Source organism: Chenopodium quinoa, unplaced genomic scaffold (assembly GCF_001683475.1).
Source record: "Chenopodium quinoa cultivar QQ74 unplaced genomic scaffold, ASM168347v1, whole genome shotgun sequence".
In the NCBI taxonomy this organism is placed as follows: Eukaryota; Viridiplantae; Streptophyta; class Magnoliopsida; order Caryophyllales; family Amaranthaceae; genus Chenopodium; species Chenopodium quinoa.
In genome coordinates this window covers 383183-407208 of record NW_018742205.1, presented here as the reverse complement: position 1 = coordinate 407208, position 24026 = coordinate 383183, and the positions used below count along the sequence as shown (strand labels likewise).

Genomic DNA, 24026 nt, shown 5'->3' with positions numbered 1-24026 from the left:
GTATGACTCGGTTAATAACAATTTTCTTAACGTAACTCAAGTATATAAATTATGTCTACATTTAAAAACCAATTTTGTTCATTTGTAGAAATTTAATTTGTATTATAGAGCAATGTTTACATAGATGGAAAAAAATTGTAGTATTTCATGATTGGATATGACCCAATTTTCAGTTACACGAGCAATACTTAATTTCATAAAAGTGTCACTTATGTTCAAATATGATTGTCTTTGAGCTAGTTTATTTAATAATATACCAAAATAGCAAATAGCGACCAAGTTCAACGTAGTTCCTGTTTGGTTGACATTAAAATACAAGGAAAAAAAAAAATAGTAAAAGCAACATGATAAAGTTGTTTGGTTGGTAAACTTATAAAAGTTGTAAAGCCTTGACTCTTGAGCCATAATTCTTTTATTTTAACTCCCAATCATACAAATGATACAATAAACCCCCTAAGTTTGAATTGTACCATTATTGTTTAACCAAATTCTGACTTAGCAGCAAAGAAAAGAAGTAAAGGAGAAAAGAAAAGAAAATAAAAGGTGCACAAAAGGTGGAAGAACCTTTAACCAAAGTATATATCCACCCATCTATATCCATATGCAATTTTCCACGTTGATGTTGTTGCACACATGTATTAGCATTATTCTTTTGTTTAGTGCATTATCAAGATTATGAGAATGACTAACTATAAAGTAACTTATGGTTCCAATTATTGTACGTGTGTGTTTGATGATAATTTTTTATTTTTTATTTTTATTTTTAAATTTTTGTATTTAAAATTAGTAAAATATTCATTGTTTATTTGTTGTATTATTTGAGGTTAAAGCTAGTTGTATAGTTTCTCAATTGCTAAACATCGCCCGCGAATCTCCACATAAAGCCCACAAAATTAGAGTGAATTGTCACTTTTGCCCTCAAAGTAAAAAACACAATTTCTTCTCTCAATTCTCTACTTCCACTTTCTCTCTCTAAAAAACTTTCCGAGCGATGTCGAGGCGGCCCGGCAAGGAAGTGGCGGCACAGGCGGCGGGTGGACAGCGGTTTTCCGGCGAGAAGGTATTTTTTATTAATTTTGTGTTTAAAAATTAAAAAAAAAAGGTCGGAGGCGGTGGTGGCGCCTAGGCCAGACGCCACCACCACGGCGGCGGCGTCTAGCCCAGACGCCACTCCCACGGCGGCGGCGCCTAGGCCAGACGCCGTGACGGTGGCGGTGGCGTCTGGCCCAGGCGCCAGAACCACGGCACCGGCGTCTGGCCTAGGCGCCGCCGCCGTGGTAGTGGCGTCTGGGCTAGACGCCGCCGCCACCGTCACGGCGTCTGGCCTAGGCGCCGCCGCCTTTTTATTTTTTTTTTTAATTTTTTTTTGGTTTTAAATTTGAAATTTAATTTTCGAAAATAATTATTTTTTTTTTGATTTTTTTTTAAATTTGTTTTTCTTTTTTTTAATTTTAAATTTTATGTTTCTGATTTTTTTTTTATTTTGTTTTAAATTTTGTTGGTTTTTTTTAAAAAAATTTTATGTTCCTCTTTTTTTTTTTTAATTTTTAATTTTATGTTCTTGTTTATTGTTCTTGTTTTTTTTTTTTTTGAATTAGTTTTTTTACTTAAAAAAAATTTTATGTTCCCTTTTTTTTGTTATAAATTTTTTTTAAAATTTTGATGTTCTTCTTTTTTTAAGTTTTTATAATTTTATATTTTTCACTTTGTTTTTTCCAATTTGTTTTTTTTGGGTAATTTTTTTTTTTGCTTTGTTTTTTCCAATTTTTTATTTATTTATTTATTAGGTTATTAATTTTTTTATTTTTAGGTTGTTAATATTTTGTAATGTTTTTAATTTATTTTCCATCATATGTATATTATTTTATTTATTTATTTTAATTACTTTTTTTATGTTTATATTACATGTTTATATTGCATATTACATGTTTTGTTATTTTGTGTTAGGCATCGTATTTTCGTTCTGGGGCTGGGAAGAGTATGGACATTATGAGAAGTACGATGAACTCAATGGAGAGCTCGGGGCCCAGACACGTTAGATCCCGTGGTATTTCGGCCTCGGCTCGTAGAGAACGGGTGCACTATTCTGAGGATGATGAAGATGATGATGGTGATGAGGAGGAGGAGGAGGAGGATGCAGATGAGGATGTGGACGATCAGAGTGGACCATATGATGATTACGGTCCATTCAGTCAGAGGCTTGATGATGTGTATGAGACGCGTAGGGTAGACGTGCGTAAGGGTAGAGATGGTAGATTTGTTAGTAGATCTGGCACATCATCTGCGTCCACTATGTCTGCGGTTAGCAGAAAACGGTCGAGGGCCGTTAATGATTCTTGGGTGGTGAGGGGCGAGGTGGCTGGGGGACCTATAGACGGGAGTGTGATTCCTAGCTTTCTAGGACACATCGCTACCCGTATTTGGGAGGACCAAGAGCGGGCTTTGGATAGCGGCATTTTGAAATGCCAAACCCGGGAGAGGACTTGTAACTTCTTGTGTAGTTGGGCTGAGGCTTGGCCGGAGGAGAGCGAGATGGTCGGCCGATTGAGGGCCACTAGAGTGAGCCACCTTCCTGCCACCATGCATGAGAGGATTGACTCGACGCTGATCACGGCTTTCGTTGAGCGATGGCAGCCGGACACGAACTCTTTCCACCTTCCGTTCGGTGAGATGACGATCATGTTGCATGACGTCGAGGCCATCCTTGGGATTCCCGTAGAGGGAAACCGAGCATCTGTTGTCACAGATGCGGATCAGGCAGATTTATTGGCGGAGCTGTTGGCGGTGGATAGGGCTGCGCTGTACACAGCGGCACTTGGTGTGTGGGATCACGGCGGTGTTAAGATCGCAGCAGTTTTGCAGCGATGTTTGCACCCCACTTCACGTAGGACGCAGGACACACAGCTGGCTGCATATGTTTTTCTTCTTCTCGGGTGTACCTTGTTTCCGGATAAGAGCGGAAACAAGCTCAGGCCACGCGACATAGTTGACGCGTGTGAGCCCGACAGAGTAGGCCAGTTTTCTTGGGGGTCGGCTACATTAGCGTACATGTATCGCCAGTTAGGATTCTCGAGCCGGGTTGATGCGGCAGGTATCACTGGATGTATGACGTTGTTACAGACGTGGATATACGAGTATTTCCCGGCGTTTCGACCACACCACGACCCGGTTCCTATTGGGGATGGCCAGCCACGTGCCTGTGCGTGGAGTCCGCGTGTCGAGAAGAAGTCCATTGACCGCCTGCGATCGATACGGTTATTGCTTGACAGGATGTCCCCATTAGAGGTAAAGTGTTTAAATTATTTCTACTTTTATAGTTTGATGTGTTTATTGTATGAATCTTACTAATTTTAAAAAATGTGCAGGTGAACTGGATGCCTTTCGGCCAGAACCCTAGTAATAGGGTACCCAGGACCCTCTACACGGGACTGATTCAGTATCGTGAGATCGTAGAGGCGTACATGCCGCAGCGCTGTCTTCGCCAGCTTGGATATGTCCAAGTTGTTCCTCCTCCACCAGCATGGCCCAGTAAGGCCGTCCGATCTGCGTCGTTGAAGGAGTACGTCGTCCAATGGCCGGCAAGCATGATTGGCACGTGGGAGCAGTTTCCGATGGTTGCCCGCATATGGATTGAGCAGTTGCAGCGGCCGCCAACTGGGGTGGCTGCCATGTGTGACCAGCACTACATGGAGTGGTACAACCGGCACTCGCACCCGAGGTTGATCAGAGACGTCCACCACGGCGACGACGCCGATGATGATGATGTGCCACCGCCCACTGCCGTGGATGCGGTACGTCTCATAAAACATTTGTAGTTGTGTTTTTTTTCATATAATACGTCTCATAATACGTCGTTATTGAATTTTATGTGTTTTGTTATGTGTAGTGGATGGGAAAGATGACGCAGTTGGGACACAGACTTTTTGAGGAGAGGGACAACATGACGACTGCAACAGGCAGAGCTGTTATTGATGAACTGGAACGGGCCCTTGAGCAGTGGCAGTGGGCGTCACAGAGAGATTATTGATATGTCGGCAGTGCATTTATAAAACATTTTCCTAGTTGTTTGTAAAAGTTAACATTATCTGTTCTTATAATTATTATTTTAAGTTCTTAGAATTTGACATTATATTTTTAGTTTTTATAACTTTTATTTTAAGTTGTAATTAGTGGGCATACGAAAACTAAATACAGGTTCACATTTAAATGGGAAAACTAAATACGAAAATTAGAATCCGAAAATTAAATAAATGGGAAAAACATAGCAATAGCAATATTAGGTCACATAGAAAAGGCAACTAGATTGTTCCACTGCTGCACCCGGTCATGATATAACGCATCCCAGCCCTCTACGCTTGCTGTACGAATGGTGTACCACGTTGGTATAATCGGTGGGACCGGAAAATCGGGTGACAGGTCCAGTCGGATGAAATGTCTGTATGACGGCCCCAGAAATCCAATAGCAACCTCTCTTACCGGTCTGGTGACGGTCTCACGCGAACACCAAGGCAGAACCGTGGTACACGGATAGTAAGCTCGACCATGCAAACCAAGGCCGAAATGCATCACTGCACACTTGTAGATGTTTGCAACGGCGAAGAGATCAAGGGGCGCGTCGAACCAATGATTTTGACCGCAACGTCCTCCTCCCCACCGGATACGCTGCAGAGACCTATCCAAGTCCTGTCCGTACACGTGGCGATAAACAGCTCGGTTTGAGGCGATTTCACTGTACATCAACTGACGCACTAAACCGTAGTTGTCTTCACCCATCTGAAACACATCAGCCACAACCCGAAATCCACAGTTACCATCTGCAACCACATCATTCCACCCGTCCAGGAACGGCATCATGATGTTAGGGATCCTGTCTTTATATGGAAAATGTTCAATGTCCATTCTGCCTGTTGCACACATCAAAAAACACAATTAACAAGTTAGCAGAAAACTAAACAAACACTCTAAAAAGTAAATTAAACTAAAGTACCGTACCGGTGCCGGGCATATTCACCGACGAAGATGTTTGACTACCACTTGATGACGATGTACGACCACGGCCACGACCACGACCACGAATGTACTCAAACGCACTCCTTTCCCGCCGTAACACAAAAACAAAAACAAATTAAAACAATTAAAAACAAAACAAATAAATAAATTAAAAACAAAAACAAATTAAAACAATTAAAAACAAAACAAAAAAAAAACCAAAAAAAAAAAAGAAAAAAATTGTAACACAAAAAAAAAAAATAAACAAATTTTAAATTAAATTAAAAAAAAAAAAAAAAAAATAGTGGTGGCGCCTAGCCAGGACGCCGCCACCGTGGCGGTGGCGTCTAGCCAGGACGCCGCCACCGTGGCGGTGGCGCCTGGCCAGGACGCCGCCACCGTGGCGGCGGCGTCTTGGCCAGACGTCACGGCCACGGTGGCGGCGTCCTGGCCAGGCGCCAGAGCCACGGTGGCGGCGTCCTGGCTAGGCGCCACCACTACGGTCACGGCGTCCCGGCAGGACGCCAGCCGCCAATTCGTGGTTTTAGATGGCTTCGTACCTCCTTTTCCGGCGTCAACGGCGTCTCTCCGGTGCATCTACCCGACGTTGAGGGCTCTTCGGTTTCACTCGGCGATCCAGTCCTGCTCCACATTTTTTATGAGTGAAAAATTTTATTTTCGGTAAAAATTAAAACAAGGGCAATAATGTCAACATTTTTAAAAAATGTGGGCTTTATGTAGAAAAACGCGGGCGATGTTTAACAAATCCCTTTAGTTTTGAGGTTTATAGTTTATTCAAAATACTCCCTTTGTTTTACATTTATGTCCTTTTTTGTAATCGCGGGATACTTTCTAAATGCATAATTTACACTATAAAAATTAAAAATTGTAAAGTAAAATTTTTTCTTGGATTTTAGTTCACTTATATAAAAGGAAAAATGAAAATAAATAATCTCACATCTGCGCGGTCTGACAATAACAATCCCACCTTTTGATTATTATGAGGCAATCCCAACTTTGTATGCCATCTTCTTTTAATGAAGCTTGACTTGTTGGTGACCGAATTTTATAGGTTAGATGTCACGTGTTAAATTTTAATAGGTTCATTTTATTTTTTTTTAATAATAAAAAAAAGCAAAAAAAAAAAACAAAAAAAAAATACAAAAAAAAAAAAAACCCAGCCCCCACAAGCCACCATGAAACCCTAACCCTTACCCCAGCCACCACCAAAAACCGGCTGGCCGCCCTCCTTAATGTCTGAAAACCGCCGGCCAGCACCCACAAGTGATGTGTTTTCGGGGTGTTTAAGGGGGGTTTTCGGAGCTGAGATGGGGATTTTCGTGGCTGAGATGGGGATTTTTGGGGTAGTTAGGGAGGTTGGGTGGGGATTTTGATGATTTTTCTGTAATTATAGGGGTTTATCGAGGCTGGAATGGAGATTTTTGGTGGTTATTTAGCGGTTATAGGGGTTAATCGGGGCTGGGATGGAGGTTTTCGGTGGTTTTTCGGCGGCTGTAGGGGTTCATCGGGGCTGGGATGGAGGTTTTCGGTTGTTTTTGGCGGTTAGGGGGTTTTTGGGCGGCTGTGTAGTGTTTTCAGGGTGGTGGTTATGGTGGTTTCAGGGGTTCAATTTAGGTCAGGGGTAATTTCGGGGGTGGCTTTTGGTATTGGGGGGTTCTGGTCGGCGTTTTCGGGGGTTAAGAGTGGCTTTCGGTGTTTTTAGGTGGGCCGCCTAGGGTATGGGCTAGGGTCTCACGGTGGCTTTTGTTTTTCTTTTAAATTTTTTTTTACCTGTTTTTTTTTTTTTTTTTTTTGGTTAACTTTTATTATTTTGACCAATTATTGAGCAACACGTGACTTTAAAAAAAAAACATTTTAACCTGTTTAACAGGTTGCAGGTAAAAACTAAAAAGGTTCATTAAAAGAAAATGACATACAAAGGTGAGATTGCCTCGTAATAATCTAAAGGGATTGTTATTGTCAGACCACGCAAAGGTAGGATTATTTATTTCAATTTCTCCTATTTCCTATAAAATGGCAAAATACAAGTTGCTCTCCGTGAGCGACATGTAATTTTTATCACAGGGCTTTTTAGTCCTTTCATATGATAGCGGGGGGAGATTTTTGGAATTTCCTTAGTTCCATTTAACGGTCTAATGTAAACGGCTCAGGCTCACAAACGGCTGATAACGAAAGCCCAAAAGAGTGAATCCTTTTGATGAAACCCCTAGAGAGAGAAAGCACATGGGAAGAAAGGACGTGTTTGTGGGGAAGGCGAATTGACGGGAAAATTGAGGCACTGAGAACGAATGCATAAAGTAGCCTCTTTGTGGGACAGTGATTTGATTAAGGCTTCTGTCTTTTACGCAGAACTGCTATGTGGTTTGAGTTGCTGTGTTCATTACGAGAATGATTGATTCGTCCTCAGCCTATTTGCATATAATATGTTGTTCTTGTCTATTGTTGGATAATATCTGAGTCAATTTGAAATTTTTGACGAATATGTTAGGTCATACCGTATTAAATTCAATTGCATAATAATTTTTGATTCATCTGCATTTTCGACAAATATGTTAGTTTCGATGTTGTGGTTAATTTCATATGATATTTCTCTGTTGAGATTTTCGTTACATCTACTTTACAGTTTTTGTTTGCATTAGTGTGGTGTTGATTTGATTCAGTTGAATAATATAATTTAATGAAATTGTTTACGAGTACATTATAAATTATATACCAAACTCGAAAGTGAAATTTACATTGTACACCAGGATAATACACCTGGATCAAAATTGTCATTCAAAAAAAATAAAAGTCAACTTCCTAAATTTATGTTCAGAGCTACTACTTGTGCTCAAGGTAAATTAAAAGGGTAACATGAATGAGAATGATTTGGCTGAATTAGAAAGGTAAATTAAAAGCATAGTAGCATATACTTGTGGGGTGCAACTGTGGTTCAAAGGTTGCCTTAGTTATAAAAACTAGAATATTTTAAGTTTTTCCACCATTAAACGCAAAACTTGTATGATGTATAAGGTATGGTTAAGGAGAGACATCACTTCGTTGTTAGACAAGAAGATAAGAAGATGAAGGCAGTTGATTTTGTGGCATAATTTAAGACACTATTCAGGGCGTGTATTCACAATTCAACACTTGACAAGGCGACTAGGTGAGTGATAGGCCTTGCAGCATTTTACTCATGCACTATTATATTGCCTCTAACTTTTGCGATTTCTAAAGTGACGCCACACTATTATATTGCATTTTACCTGTGGGGGACGCCGGAGGTACGTCGTCGTCGACGGAAAACGAGGTAAGTCACCGGTAAAATTCACGGTTTACCGTAAGGGTGGCTCCGGCGCCTAGGGTGGACGCCCTAACCGTAGCAAGGACGTCCAAGCCAGACGCCAGAACCACCGGACCGGCGTCCAACCCAGACGCCCAAACCACCAGACTGGCGTCCTGGCCAGGCGCCAGTCTGCTGGCTGAGGCGGCCCTACCAGGCGCCAGTCCAGTGGCTGTGGCGGCCCTGGCAGACGCCACCCCTATTTTTTTTATTTTTTTTTCCTTCTTTGATTTTGTTGTTGGGCCTAATTTTTTTTTTTTTTAAAATTAGAAAATGTGTTTTTTAAAAATTTCGAAATGGCTTTTTTTAAAATTAATTTTGAAAATTCGAAATAGGTTTTTGTAAAATTAAGTTTGAAAATTCGAAATGGTATTTTTACATAATTATGTTTTTTTTGTGTTAATTCTGTGTAAATATAGAAATTAAATGTATTATGCGTTAAATGTATTTATTATAATATATAATTGATGCAGAATTATGGTGGAGACGGAAATGATTACAGTGGGATATTTGAACATGATGGTCCATTCGAATAAGCTCAACAAGCGATTGATTGGGCAAAACAAGTTGCAATTGCAGCTGGATTTTGCTTGGTAGTAGTAACTCATAAATCTCAACGGGATGGTAGAATGGATCGCATTTTGAGATGTGACCGTTATCGCAAAAGAGAAGAAAGAGATTTTCGTACAGCCACTTGGTTTGATACAAAGCGGAAAGGTTGTGGGTGTGAGTTCAGAGTAAAGGTCCGACAACTACGGAGTCGTGACGGTTGGGAAGTGATTGGTTACTCTAAATGGGGGTATAACAACCATGAGATGATAGTATATGAAGAGGGTCATCGACAGCTGAGCGGCTTAAGTCCTGCTGCGAAACTGGTTGTGAAAGAAATGAGTGATGCTCAAGTCAAGCCTGCTAAAATATTAGCATCTGTGTTAGAGAAATTTCCAGAAGAGCATCCAAACCGAAGACACATCTACAACGTCAGACAACAACTCAGGTTTGAACGGTCAGAGGGAAGGAACCCTATACAGCAGCTGCTACACCAGGCACAATCACGTGGTTATCTGTTCTGGTTTGATTCTGATGAAGATACAGCGGAGGTGACTCATCTTTTCCTTGTGCATCCTGATTGTGTTGATATGAACAAGTCTTGGCCATTTGTGATTTTGATCGACTCAACGTACAAGACAAACAAGTACAAGTTCCCACTGGTTGAGATCATGGGGATGACTCCAACGAACCAGAACTTTCTAATTGGTCATGCAATCATCAAGGATGAGACGGCTCCAAGTTATTATTGGGTCTTGGAGAAGCTGAGAAACTACATCGGGCCTAATGTTCATCCAACAGCAATCGTCAGGGACTGTGAGGGAGGTCTCTTTGCCCCCATAGCAGAGCTGTTTCCAGAATCGAATCACTTATTGTGCACATGGCACATCAACAATTGCGTGAAAGTGAAAGCCTACAACCTTTTCAACAAGAATTTGGAAATGGCAGAGAGATTGGTGAATGGTAAGTGGCGGAAGATCCTACAGGCTACCACAGAGGAAGCGTACGAGCGAGAATTGGCTAACTTTAGGGATTCGTACCAGTGGTGTCCGACACTGGTGGACTATGTGATGCAGCAATGGGTCCCTCACAGGGAAAAGTTTGTCAAATATTGGACAAACCAAGTACTTCATTACGGGAACACTACAACATGTAGAGTTGAGAGCGCTCATAGAGCTACCAAGGACTGGATTGATTCATCGACCGCTGCTTTGGATACACTGTTCGATAGACTTAACAAGTCAATTGAAACTCAGAAGAACGACATCAGGAACTCTCTAGAGGACTCCAGACGACGACATGGAACGATGTATAGCCATTTCATATTTAAGATTCTCCATGGTCGTGTGTCGCACTACTGCTTGGGGTTGATTCTCACTGAGCTGAACAGGATGAGGGACTTGGCTGACGAAGTGTATGCTCGGTGCGGGTGTGCTATTTCAGCAACTCATGGATTACCTTGCGCATGCACCATTCACCGCGTTATTACAGAAGAAAGGGCGTCGTTACATGTTGATCAGGTTCATTCATTCTGGCGGACGCTCGTTATTGGTGAGCATGCAGATACTCGGGTGGCCGACCGTCAACAGGCCCACCGGGCAACTCACTCCTAACAACCCAAGAATCATTAACGGCCCTCGACCGTTTCCTACTTGCCCCAAATACAGTGGACGTAGATGATGTGCCAGATCTACTAACAAACCTACCACCCCTACCCTTACGCACCTCCACCATATGTGCCTCGTACATGTCATCAACCCTCTGACTGAATGGACCGTAATCATCATACAGTCCACTCCCATCGTCCACATCCTCATCCTCATATGCGCCCTCCTCCTGCTCCTCCTCTTGGTCACCCTCCTCAGCATCATCATCGTCATCGTCATCCTCATCCCGCCGGTGGATCCGTTCTCTACGAGCCGAGGCCGAAATACCACGGGATCTAACATGTCTATGCCCCGACCTCTCCACTGAATAGGTTCTACTAAGAAGCTCTACGTTCTTCCCCGCACCATGACGACCCAGTGAATTCTACAAAAAATTTAACAAATTATTTCAACTAATTAGGACACAAAACAAAAATTTCAAATTATTTCAACTAATTAAACACAGAAAAATATTATACGGCATACAAAAATACACACATAATACCCTAATATATTACAAAATGTATGATTTCCAAAAAAAAAAAAAATATTTCAAATAACTAACCATAAAAAATAAAAAACAAATATATTACACATACACAAATACACACATAATACCCTAATGTATTACACATTTTAAATAAAAAAACAATTACACATTAACACAAACAATTACCACATACTACATCAATTAAGGCATAAAAAATGTTTAAACATCAAACATAAAAAAAATAAAATATAAACACAAAAAAAAAGATCTGATTTTATAAAAATAAAGTATACACGATTTATTAAAAAAAACACATAAAGTTGATAAATATTTAAACAAAAATAAAACACATTAACAAAAAAAAAATTAGACATAAAACTAAATTATTTTAAATAAAACTAATTTTCTGATTTTGCAAAATAAAAAAAAAAAACCAAAAAAAATCAGAAAAAACAAAAACAAAAAAAAAAAAGAAAAAATAAATAAAAATAAGGGGGTTGGGCGCCTGGCCAGGACGCCCACCCACTGGCGGTGGCGCCAGCTCCGGCAGCCATAGCCAGTGGGCAGGCGCCTGAGCTGGAAGCCCACCCATTGGCACAGGCGCCAGATCTGGACGCCACAGCCACTGGGCTGGCTCCTGGTTTGGACGCCTGTGCCGGTGGCTGGGCTTCCAAGCCAGACGCCACCCCACCGGCTTTGGTGGCCGGAGCTGACGCCCACCGTCTTTATTTTTTTTTTTTTTTAAAAAAATAATTAAATAATTACCTTGCCACCAGGTCGCCGCCTTTCCTCCGCCGTCGCCGCCGCCACCTCTTTCCCTTGCCGCCGTGACATTGTCGTAATTAATTTTTTTAGGAGAGGTAGATTTTCTGATTTTTTTTAGAGAGAAGTAGAGAGTGTTTTTTTTAAAAAAAAATGAAAAGGGCAATAGAGTCAAACCAAGTTATATTTGTGGGCTTTATATGGTAATTTGCGGGCGATGTTTAACAAATCCCTTTTTAAATGGGTGCGTGATTTGTGGAAAATAAGGAAGTAACAAGTCAACTACTCAACCTACCTGTGGCAAGGGTGAAGTAAGGCCGCTAAAAAAAATGTCACTAATACTAATAGTCTAATGGAAATGCATCTGTTAGCTAGTGGCAATTCATTTAGACATCTTATTGAAGAGGCTATAGTGGGATTTCACAACTGTTGTGTACACAATGACAACAATTGTTGTAAGCTAAAGTTCTTAGAGAATAATGCTGCTACTAGCAATTTTGCTAGTAAGTGTTAAGCCTAATATTGTATAGCTAACGGGCCAATGTTACCGGCCCTAATCTCTTGTATTAGGTTGTATATATAAACTTGTGCATAGAGTAATACAACGAAGGAAAATCATGACATGTTATAGGAGCCTCCACACTCTAAACCCTAAAAACAACACTCTAAACCCTAAAAGTTTGATTTTTTTCTCTCTACACTCTACTCGATTAATTAACAATGGTGGACGATGACAAGATTGATCCCACTGTACACTATACTAATTGACAGTTATGTGTCATGTAGAATTGCAATTTAAGGACCCTAATTGGAGCAATTGAACAATGTGACAAAGTATATTAATTCAAGCTTATGAAGCATATATTAAGGCAAATCAAACAATTGTGGTCGAACAACAAGTATAGTGTCATCATCAATTGGACATCCTTCTCGAAAAACTGCTTCTTTTACCTTTTTATTTTGTCTACATGAAGCTCACACTGAGAACAATATTATTGCTACTAGAGACTCATGCGGGCACCTATTAAGTAGTTCATCAAATTAAAAGTGTCTTTAATACGAGTTCGGAGTATCTTTTAAGGTTTTAAATAAAACACAATTGAATTATTCATGAATAAACACAATCGAACTTTTACTTGGAAAAATAAAATACACATGTGAAGTCAAATATCCGAAAAAACAGCAAGTTTATAACTTAGATAAACGTGGAAATGTTGAGACTTGGGAAATACAATATACTAAGACCACTCTCAATGGTGAGCAAAAAAAATGCTCACCCACTCTCTCTCTACCCACTTTCTCTCTCAAGAAATAAGTTTTGCTCATGGGCAAATTTTTTTCACATATTCTCTCCCAATGGTGAGCAAAAAAATTGCCCACCCACCACTCTCTCTCTCTTACTTTTTCAATACCCCACCATTACTTTCTCTCTCCTACACAACACTTCTTTATTTATTTATTTCATTTATATTTTAACAATGTTACTCCAAATAAATAAAAACTAGTTAAAATTTGTGTAACTTATTTTTTTTATTTTTGTCCTTTTTATCGTTAAAATTTGTCGTAAAATTAAGTACGTTATATAAATTTTTTTTTAAAAAAAGCTCAAAATTTCTTAAATGTTTTTATTTATTTTAAAAGCGGTACAATACTAGAAACCAATTACATTTGCAACGTCATGCGTAATTAAACTTAGGAAATAAAATAAACACAACAAGTAAAAGTAGCTACGCCATAGTACTTGGCTTTATTTAAGTCGTGCTAATTTCTCCCTAATTACGTGGCCCGTAGTGTTGCCAAATATGTTCGACTAAATCACGTTTCAGAGATAGATGAATTTCTCTGTCACGGAGGGAAGCTTTTCGCTGTAGAAATGCGTTGAAATCAAAGTTGGTAGGTCGGCCTACGTTGAATTCAAACGGTGGCGTTGTAGATGTTGATGCTGGTGTTGATTCTTGTTGATCTTCTTCGTAGAAGGCTCTTAGAACTTCGGCTCGAGTGTAGTTGTGGCGCTCATCTTCAACAATCATGTTGTGCATAATTATACATGCTTTCATTATGTCCCGCAGTATGTCCTCATCGTACGCCAGCGACGGTTTTCGTATTATTGCAAATCGAGCTTGCAACACACCGAAAGCTCTTTCAACGTCCTTTCGAGCGGCAGCCTGGTGGTCAGCGAACATTTTATCTTTGGCCAGTTGAGGGAATGTGATACCCTGAACAAAAGTTGCCCACTTCGGATAAATGCCGTCGGCTAAATAATAAGCCATGTTGTATTCATGGCCGTTAACCGTAAAATTTACCGGAGGAGCTCGACCATGCAGAACCTCATCGAACACTGGTGAACGGTACAAAACATTAAGATCATTACAAGATCCGGGAATACCAAAGAAGGAATGCCATATCCATAAATCCTGATCCGCAACGGCTTCCAGTATTAGCGTTGCTTTCTTGTTCCTACCGGCGTACTGCGCTTTCCAAGCCGTTGGACAGTTCTTCCATTCCCAATGCATGCAATCAATGCTGCCTATCATGCCTGGAAAACCACGCAGTTCATTTTGATGCAGTATCCGGGCCAATTCATCAGTTGTACGGTTTCGCATGTACTCGGTTCCGAACTGGTCAATGACCCCGGCACAAAAACGTTGTAGGGCAACTCGAGCGGTTGACTGACTGATTCGAACGTATTCATCAACAGCGTCTGCAGCCATGCCATAGGCTAACATTCGTATCGCGACTGTACATTTTTGAAGTGGTGATATGCCTAACTTTCCAGTTGCATCCCTACGCTGCTGGAAGTAAACATCACCTTCAACGACCTTGTTCATTATACGTAAAAACAAAGGTCGTTGCATACGAAATCTTCTTCTAAATTGGGTGGTATTGTACACAGGATTATCAGAAAAATAATCATTGAACAGCCTGGCATGTCCCATTTCCCAATCTCTTCTGTTCGTACCCCCTCTACGTGATTTTGAAGTACGTTGGGATTGTGTTTGGGCCATGAGGAAAGATGTGGGTTGGTATGTGAAGAGTTCATCAACGAGTTGATCATATTCTTCATTATTGGAAGAAGATGAACTTGAACTTGAACTTGATGATGGTCTGGAATATATCATGTATTAATATTGTAATTTTCTGAATTGGTGTGGTTGTGGATATGTGCCATGCCTACTATATATAGCAAATAAATCAAATGAATATGTGGTTACAAATCTGAATGACCACACCAACTAAAGCATTCAAATTTTCAGCCACGGAATAGGTATACTATGCTAGTTGACAATGACAAATCTTGACAAAGTGAATTCAGAACAAAAGTGACTACACCATGTCGGTATGAATGACCTAAAGTTAAAGCATACTGACAAAGTTAATTCAGAAACATGTGACTACACAATGACAAAAATGTGACTACATGTTAAACATAAAAGACTACATTGCGCACAATTAAAAACTTAAAAGACTACATTGCGCATTTTTAAAAACTTAAAAGTCACATTGCGCATAATTAAAAACTTAACTAATACAAGCGTACACCTACTACAACCAAACATGCTTATAAGCCCTGTAATTTACCCAGTAAGAAATTCTTGTACGACTCTTCTTCAGGAGTGAGTGGCGTAGGCGAATTCTTCATAGCTTGCACCATATCAAACCAGGTTTTCATCTTATGAATGTCAAGTTCCTCCCTTTTTCTCTGTTCCTTCTCCCTTTCAATTTTGATCCGCTCTTCCTTCAGAATGGCCTCCCTCTCGCGAATTGTTGCCAATTCCTTCATTCGTTCGCTAAGCTCAGACGAACCACTGTCCGAAGCTACTTCTTTCCCTTTACGCTTGGCCTTTGCTTTCTTCACACCTTCGGGTCGTTGTATTCCTCCAGATGAAAAACCATCCGTAGGGGTTTCATCCCCTCCATCATCTCTGGACCTCTTCCCACTGCCAGCACTACCTTGCTCCTCAACATCACGAACAGCTTTTCTTTCCTCCTTTGACAAGGACCATCTCAGCTTTGGCCTCCACTTTGGATCTCTATTAAGCATTTCAACAGCGTGAGGAAAAGCGAAATTACGACCTTGGGCGAGATGGAAAAGCTTCGACGCACTTTTTATACGGTCAGCTTCGTTGTAACCACTCCCAAAAATGGTCAGCTTCGTTATACGGTCAACTTTCTTCAATTACATAAAGCAATTACATAACATGCCATACAATATTTTTTTTTTTTTTTCCCAAAAATCACATATATACTAATTTTAATACATAACTACATGTATATATTTTTTTTAAAAAAATAACCAATATTTAAAAAAAAAATTTAAATATTTAAAAAAAATAAATTTACCTCAATATGGATGTTTTGCAACAAATATATTCTTCTACAAATTTAAAATGCTTAAGAAAATAAAAAAGTGGAGGATTTTAGGTGATTACGAAATTATATCAAAACATATCAAAATGCATGTCTATTTATAGAGAATTTAATTTTATGACCGTTGGTAATTTTTTTTTTTTTTTAATAAATATATTTTTCGGAAAATCAGTTACAAATAATATTACCGTTGTAAACGGCTAGTATTTTCTCATTGGTCAATCACCTGCGCACGACACGTGGCGAGCTCTGATTCGCCAGCACGTCTGACGCGCTTTGCCAGCGAATATTTTTTTTTTTTTTTTTTTTAGCGTCAAAACGACGCGTTTTGGAAGGGTCCCTTCAGACCACTCCATCAAAACGCGTCGTTTTGATAAGGGCCCAGCCAAATTTTTTTATTTCCGTCTGACTTGCTGTGGGGCCCACTCCTTCACTGTAGCAACAAGAAAATGCTCACTCTTTGGGCAAATTTCATTTTGCCCATGGGCTTTTTTTGGCTTGATCAATTTTTCTCCCCTTCTACAATGGTGAGCATTTTATTTACCCACCAAATTTGCCCATGAGCAAATAAAATGCTCACCATTGGCATTGCTCTAAGGAGAGGGGTAGTTGAGAAATTAGCTCGTGACTCGATAACCTAAATGTACCAGCCGGCCGTTATGTGAAAGAATTCCAACCCCAATAAACGTCATTTATAACCATGCGAAACTTCTCTTTAAGAGCCCAATTCTTACACAATTCCAGAATTTCTTCGACAGATTTTCTTCCACTAGAGTAAATTCAAGGGAATTCGTAAGTTTCATACGAAAAAAAATCTAGCAAGCAACACCATAATAGTCGGACCAACTGAACCCTCAGAAAATCGCGGAAATTCGAGATTCTGAGGTAATATTTTCTATTTTTAATCTTTGACAATTAATTTTACAATCTATTGTTAATCGTTAGTTTAATTCAATTTAGGGTTCTTCTATGGTCGATTGATTATTGAACTACTCCGTATTGGGTTTATAATGGAGCGGGAGCCCTTGAGTGTGGACGCAATGGCGATATGGAAGAATATGCAGCAACATGAGCAAGAACTTTGGCATAAGAGAAAGTTAGTATTTCTCTCCTACTTCCCTTTTATTATGCTATTTACAGGCCGTTGTAAATTGTGGGAATGGTTATGTATTTGTTTGTAAGTAATTGCGTTATACTTTTGAATTTGCACAATCGCTATGTGAGGGGATGCACAGTGTTTAAAGAGAGGAGAAGGGTAGTGAGAGATGGAGAGAGGGACCGATGTGATGGGGAGAGATTACGACTTTCCTAAAACAGCTACAATCAGAAGAGAACGGAGGAGGTATTAGTTGTTATATGGGACACAGTTGTCTGTCTGGACCTACATTATGTTGGTTTGTTACAAATTTGATGGCGGAGGCGTATGCACTGAGCTCACTGTGCATATGTTAGAACATCATGCGTATTCATACCTAATTTTAAAGAACATGAAGACTATCTCCAATGAACATAGAAAGCTAAAAGTAAGATATGTTATGTTAATTGCCGTTTATGTTCATTGGAGTTAGTCTTTATGATTTTTGAAATTAGACTTGATGTTCGGCGTATGCACAATGGGCACTGTGCATATGCCTCCACCATCTAATTGCTCGCAAAGAATTGATGTGCTAATATGAATCTTGTGGGTTAAGGTGTAAATGTTGCTTCCGTTGTTATAGTGAAGTACCAAGTACTCCCTCAAAGTCAGGCAATTACATGCTTGTAATGATTGCATGTTTTGAAGGGAAAAACTTTGATGATTAGTGTTAGAGCAAGATAAGAAAGAGAGTAAAACTTATTTCAAGGTTTCTGTATGTTGCTATAGCGCACTCACTCACTCACTTTGTTTCTAGAAAGCAGTATTATTTAGATTCTGAAGACAGTATGGGAAATAAAGATTTAGATATTCTGACAATAGGTTTGTAGAGAAATTTTTATCGTTGCCTGGGATAGGAAGTAAGGCTACCATCCTTACTTAGACAGAGGGGTAATTAAAGAATGTTATTTATTGGTATTAGTTAGTTTTCCTGATTTATGCAATGCAATGATCTTTGACCTTCTTATGGCTTGTGCAGGTTCTTAATGGGCTTGTCAGAAATGGACTATAATGATCAGAATGTGAGTTCACATGCTGGAAAACAGTGAGTATGACTATATTGTTTGAACCCTGAAGCTATTTTACTATGATTTTGCCACAATGTACATTGGTATTCTTCATTGATTTATTTTTATTTTATCTATATCTCTGTAATGAAGTGTTATACGGAGTATATCAACACAAGCTTTCTGACTGCCAAGTACCCAAATGGCCAGACCCAAAAAGTCTATTATACCTTGACAACTGTAAAATGTCTGAGGAGTTTGATTGTGCCCAACTGTGAATTAGATGTCTTTGGCTAATTTCTCTCTTCTTTATTTTTTTTCCATATGCAGGTTGGTATTGCCAGAGTCATTTTTGAGGAAAGATGATGTAAGTCTTTTGGCTTCCTCTTGCTTATTTTGTTTATGTGACAAGTCAGATGGTTGTGTATGTTAAACATCTAGACAAGCTTTGTTCATTGCCAGGTTATTTATAAAATTTTATTTTATAATAATAATTATTATTATTATTATTTTTATTACGTGGAAATGGTGGTAGAGTCGATTTCATTGTTAAAGTTTGCTAGCTCTTCAAACTTTATGAAATTGAACTTTGAGTCTTTGACAACAATATGCAGACATATAGTGTACTCCAAATTATTTTAGTATTAAACCATTTGGGTTTTTTTTGGTTGTTGTTGTGGATAGATATATGCTTTGTATGTAGCGATAAGCCAATAACAGGCCCAGCCCTTTAAAATTTAATGAACACATTATGAATTTTTATAATGACTGATATTTGGTTGATTAATCCACCATGAGGCACCAATGGGTGTTTGGTTTGATTGGTTATAGTAGCATTTCTTTTAAATGAGTTTCATTGTTTAACAATTGCAGGTCTTCTATGAAGATGTCAAAATTTTTGTTGAGAGGGGCCGTCTTCAAACATCTGATACTGAAGAGTGGCAGAGTATAATTGATGAGGAGGAATTCTGTGAGGCACACAACATGTCAAGAATTATTTTGACCATGCTTGATGACTTGTCAAACAGTGGGTTGTGCCATCTAGCCAAGATAGTGACAAGAGGTTCAGCTGTTTTTAATAAAACTCGTCCACAAATGGAAAGAGTTATTAAATACAGCTTAGAAGAATTACATAGCAATCGGTTAGATAGCTGTAATCAAGTCCAAATGCAGAATCAGCTATCTCAGTTGCTGAAGAACCCAAAGAATTTTCGCCAGAACCGTAGGAGACACATAAAATTGACTAGGAAGTCTCTTATTAGTACTTTTGAGAAGGTTCAGCTTCAAAATATTCCTGTACGGATCCTGTCTGCAATGTATAGGAGGTTGAAAGGGACAAAAGGGATCATGCCACAATTGCGCCCTCGTTGGTCTGGATGGAACAGAAAAAGTTTGATCAAGCAAATGGAGAAATTGTGGCGTAGGATGATTGATCAACTTGATGAGGCAGATAAGCTACAGGACCCTTTAGTCAAAGCAATGGCAGTTCCTGGTTTATATTCAAGAATCGCATCTGACTATCAAGATTTTTCCATGGTCAAATTTATACATGTGCCGCCAGAAATGGAAGCATTACAGAATGAGATAGTAAAGGCTATTTGTTCTCTTGATAAGAGATACAAGAAAGAAGAATTGAAGAAATTGCAGCTTTTGTTGGACCCTGAATCTAATGTGGACGTTAATGGCCTAAGAAAAGCAATTAGGAACATGTTGATTGACTGTCTCTTTGAATGCAGTGATATGGAAGCAGTTCCAAACTCTTTATTAGATGCTCTGTCTCTTATTAATAAGAAGTCCTGTAATACACGTAGGTTTTCTTCAAAGGTGGTTATTGAGGATGAGGTGGAATGTATATTGAATGTGGGTGCTCATATAAAGCAGCTTTTGTGGAATTGTGCTCCTGTTGATAGACTTGACCAAGATTTTGCGGATGCATACATGGAGGAACTTGAAGAAAGTGACGATGGAGATATTTTTGATGATGATGACCAGCAGCTGCATCCAAATTCATTGGATGAAATTCAGATTAGGTTCAATGACTTCAGTGAAGAGGTTGCTAGTACTGGAGATGCATATCATTGCACTTTTAGTTCAGCAACATCTACATACAAAGATAATTCTGCTTCCAGGTCATGTTTTAAGGCTGAAAGCTTTACTGTTAAAGATGAATGCTGGGATCAGACTGAGATTAATGAAGGTGAAATGCACTCTAATGCTGGTGGTGATGTTGTATCCCCTCTTGTTTCACCTATCTTACATGGGAAAAGTAATATTACGGGCAAAAAGGACCCTCCACATTATGCTTCAGTGGATACTGTGAATCTTGCTGGTAAATGCTCGAAGAAAAATTCAGTGCCTAAAGACCAGAGAAACCGTTATGTAGCCATTCAAGAAGTTTGTGACCAGGCAAGTTTAGTTGCATACCAGCTTATTGGACGTATTTTGGCAGACTTTGGACAGATGGAGGCATTGGGTTTAAGTTGGGAGGATGAAACATATCTTAGAGGCGAGTATACAATGTCAAAAAAAAGTCAAGGTATGTCTCTTACAACATATACAATCCTACAACTAGAAAACTATGAACATATATGCTGTGCTTTCCTGCTACCACAGTCCTTTTTTGTTCAAGTCTCCATATAACTGAGGTTTTTCCCCCAACTCTTCACCAGCTTTTCTGCTTCTTCTCCTTTCAGCAATACCTTTCCTTCCTTTTATCATATTGTTGACATTGGAGCAAGACAACACCTTTGATTGTGGGATGCAAAAGTAGTATTGTTGTCGGAGCACAGACTTAATTTGCTTAAGCATTGATAAATTATGGTGCTGATTGCAGAGTTTAGGGATTGCTTTGTTTTTGTGCATGTGTAAAGCAAAGTCTGTTGAATAATGTATAACCTTGATTACATATTCCTCTTCCAGTTAGAAGTAATGTTGATGGCTAAAGTTTAATATAGGACATGGACTCCTATCACATAGTGCACGGTGAATATTTGAGTGTTAGGAGCTGTCCAGTCTCTACACTTATTTCTGCTGAGAGTGGTGTAGCTAGAAGCTCAGAACCTACTGAATTTGCTTTTGTAGTTGCTCTTTGTGATTGATCAAAATGAAAGTTACGATTGATTATTTGTGAAGGCAGAGTCTTGTATGGGGATTGTTTTTTTTATTGACTGCTAGTTGATTACTGGGCTTATTATCATGATACAAGTTGGTATCAATTTCTGATGTTATAAAACTTTTGCTGTCATTGTATTTCCATGTGATTGTGAGCTTAGTAAATGAAAATGTCTACCATCCTCCTTTTTTATGTGTTAGAGATTTGCAAGTAAAATAATGTACTACTCTGTATTGTTTTATTTACAAATTTCTTTCTTGTTAATGTCTTAATGTTTACATTCACTCTTTTTTTAGTTGACTTGTGCTCTTGTTTTCTAAATCCAGTTGCTGGCTCAAATGATCAAGATGGGAGTAGTTCAATCATTGTTCAAGCAGTTCGTGAAGTCATACCTTCATTCCCAAATAGGTACAGTTCACTTCTGGGGCTTTTACAATGGCTTCTTTATATATCATTCCACAAGAATTTTAGTCATGTATACTATGTTGTATTCTGTAATGTCTGGAAAATGTTCACAATTTTTTTTAAAAAAGAAACAGATTAAATGAAGGCAAACAGGCAACTATAAAGGGTACAAAGTATTTTAGTGACTCTTGGTGAACTTTTAATTTTACTTTCTAATTCTATGCATCTGCCTATTTTTTTGCCTGAATCATCAATGGTGCCTACACAATTTTTGTAGTTGTGTCTGTAGTAGAGTATATATATTTTCAAGATCATTTGCCTTTGTTTGGGGTTTTATTACAGTGGTTTTTGCCCAAATTCCTAAACATGGCCTATAAAATCTAGAAAAACAAGGCTTATGTTTACCTTCCAAAAAAGCCCAATTTATGTAGACTATTATGATGAGCGAGTGGTGCTTTTGTGCTAGCAACGTTCACTTAGGTCTCAGTTATATTATATTATCTGGTTAGTGTGAGTTTGTCATAGCACAGGCACATTTTTTATATAATTATGGTTACATCCTGCTGATTGCCTGCTGATTTTTAATCTTTCAATGGCAGCCAACTGGAGACGGTGAAGAAGTTCATGAGCTCATAGTGGAGGAACTATGAGTCACACTGTACCTAGAAATTAGGATTGCTCAGCTCATAATAAGTCTTCTTACTCTTTCCATGCCTTCAGAGCTGAAGTCCCCCTTCATTTTCTCTTGGTTTTCTCCATCCCTTGAGAGTGAGACTGGGTTGGTCTTGTTCTCTGCACTTCATTTTTACTGAAGTCAAAAATTCATTTTACTGATTAAAGTATTTTCACTGATTAAAACTGATTTTTCTTATTGAAACTATATGATTTTTAAAAGTTCATTAGTGTTTTTAGAATTACAAAGTTACTGATTAGGTGTGAAATGCTAATTTGAAATTGTTTTGTATGAATCAAAATTGATTTGAACTGATAGATTTTTACTGATGTGAAGAGTACAAAGCCTACTTGGGATGGAGTCATAAAGAACGAACGAGGACACACAAACGCAAGTATTATCTAGAGCTATTTTGAAAACATAATGAGTTTTAGAATATGAATAGTTGAGACAATGTGATTATCTATTTAGTATAAGAGTATATAGGTAATGATTTTGGTGAAAGGGGTTAATTTAGCCCTTATATACAGTTACTATATTTTTTTGAAGAAACAGTTACTAATATTTTTTCAACAATGTAGAGCTTCAATGTTGGATATTAAACCAGTATTTCATTGAAATTCCATATTTGCAGGGATGAACAGATTATTTAAATTGTTACATTACATTTGATGGGTTTGTAATTTATACTTGTATAATTTTATTCTTCTTTTTAATAATAGTTTATAGGAAATTGTTTCCCTCCCTCCCCCATTTCTCAATCTTCTTAACATTTCTGTAACCTTAAATGAGTACTCACAATTTCCTCAAATAGTAATAAATGAGAGTATTCAGATATATTTTTCCGCAAAACTGTTACATTACGTTTTGCATTGACAAAGAAATTAGACTATGTTTTATCATAATTAGAAATCATGAAAGTTAGTCAAATTAAATTTTTTGTTCAACATATAATAAAATCTTAAATTGTCCACTAAAAATAGAGAAAGTAGAACATTTGTGATTTTATTTAGCATTGATATATCTTAGGTTTTTTTACTTTTACCACCATAAAAAAAACACGAAATTGTATTTTACCGCCAAAAGTTCTAAAACTTCTATTTTACCAACAAAAAAAAAAGATTAAAATTGTTTTTTACCACATGCCTTCAAAAAAACCGGTAAACCTAACGGAATTTTTTAAATTCTTCGACTTTCATGCTAAAAATATGTTGTTTAGGGGTTTTGGGGGCATTTTAGGCCTTTGAATCCAGTCTAAGGTCAAAATTGACAAAAAATATAGTAAATGACTCGTTTTTCCTACTAAAAAATACCCTGATTTTCGTGAACACGCTAAATGAGGCATTTTTCATCATTTTTTGTCAATTCTGACCTTAAATTGGTACCACAAGGCCAAAAAGCCCAAAATGCCCCCCTAAAGCTCTAAAGAACATCTTTTGCGTACGAAAATCAAATAATTTTTTGAAAAACCGTTTTTTTAGAAATTTTTTTGGTGGTAAAATAAAAGTTTTAGAAGTTTTGGTGGTAAAAAACAATTTCGTTTTTTT

At 38.4% G+C, this 24026-nt stretch overlaps 5 protein-coding genes across 8 annotated transcripts; 3 read left to right on the top strand and 2 right to left on the bottom strand.

Moving 5' to 3' along the window:
- Positions 1 to 932: 932 nt before the first annotated feature.
- LOC110726004 (RNA polymerase-associated protein RTF1-like) lies at positions 933 to 3109 on the top strand. The gene is made up of 3 exons (XM_021905482.1): positions 933 to 1060; positions 1948 to 2301; positions 3092 to 3109. The coding sequence occupies exons 1-3, from the start codon at positions 992 to 994 to the stop codon at positions 3107 to 3109; spliced, it is 441 nt and encodes a 146-aa protein (XP_021761174.1). The 5' UTR covers positions 933 to 991.
- Positions 3110 to 3167: 58 nt separating this feature from the next.
- On the top strand, positions 3168 to 4129 carry LOC110727207. Its single transcript, XM_021906775.1, has 3 exons — positions 3168 to 3285; positions 3366 to 3791; positions 3887 to 4129. The coding sequence occupies exons 1-3, from the start codon at positions 3271 to 3273 to the stop codon at positions 4025 to 4027; spliced, it is 582 nt and encodes a 193-aa protein (XP_021762467.1). The 5' UTR covers positions 3168 to 3270; the 3' UTR covers positions 4028 to 4129.
- A 91-nt stretch (positions 4130 to 4220) lies between these two features.
- LOC110727200 lies at positions 4221 to 5098 on the bottom strand. Its single transcript, XM_021906763.1, has 2 exons — positions 4993 to 5098; positions 4221 to 4904 (listed from the first exon to the last, which is right to left on the bottom strand). The coding sequence occupies exons 1-2, from the start codon at positions 5003 to 5005 to the stop codon at positions 4282 to 4284; spliced, it is 636 nt and encodes a 211-aa protein (XP_021762455.1). The 5' UTR covers positions 5006 to 5098; the 3' UTR covers positions 4221 to 4281.
- Positions 5099 to 13551: 8453 nt separating this feature from the next.
- On the bottom strand, positions 13552 to 14898 carry LOC110725996. The gene has a single exon (XM_021905474.1). The coding sequence runs from the start codon at positions 14896 to 14898 to the stop codon at positions 13552 to 13554; it is 1347 nt and encodes a 448-aa protein (XP_021761166.1).
- A 1772-nt stretch (positions 14899 to 16670) lies between these two features.
- Positions 16671 to 23120, top strand: LOC110727142. 4 transcript variants are annotated; one of them, XR_002512486.1, is made up of 8 exons: positions 16677 to 17032; positions 17108 to 17243; positions 18262 to 18327; positions 18620 to 18656; positions 19163 to 20825; positions 21728 to 21809; positions 22406 to 22584; positions 22816 to 23120. XR_002512486.1 is itself a non-coding variant. In XM_021906712.1 (7 exons), exons 3-7 carry the CDS (start codon positions 18294 to 18296, stop codon positions 22440 to 22442), a joined length of 1830 nt encoding a protein of 609 aa, XP_021762404.1. In that variant the 5' UTR covers positions 16671 to 17032; positions 17108 to 17243; positions 18262 to 18293; the 3' UTR covers positions 22443 to 23120. The 4 variants fall into 4 exon arrangements, 3 of the variants coding, with proteins under 3 accessions (XP_021762404.1, XP_021762396.1, XP_021762382.1); XM_021906712.1 differs by having other exon boundaries at positions 16671 to 17032; positions 18262 to 18304; positions 22406 to 23120; XM_021906704.1 differs by having other exon boundaries at positions 16671 to 17032; positions 18262 to 18331; positions 22406 to 23120.
- Positions 23121 to 24026: the final 906 nt, after the last annotated feature.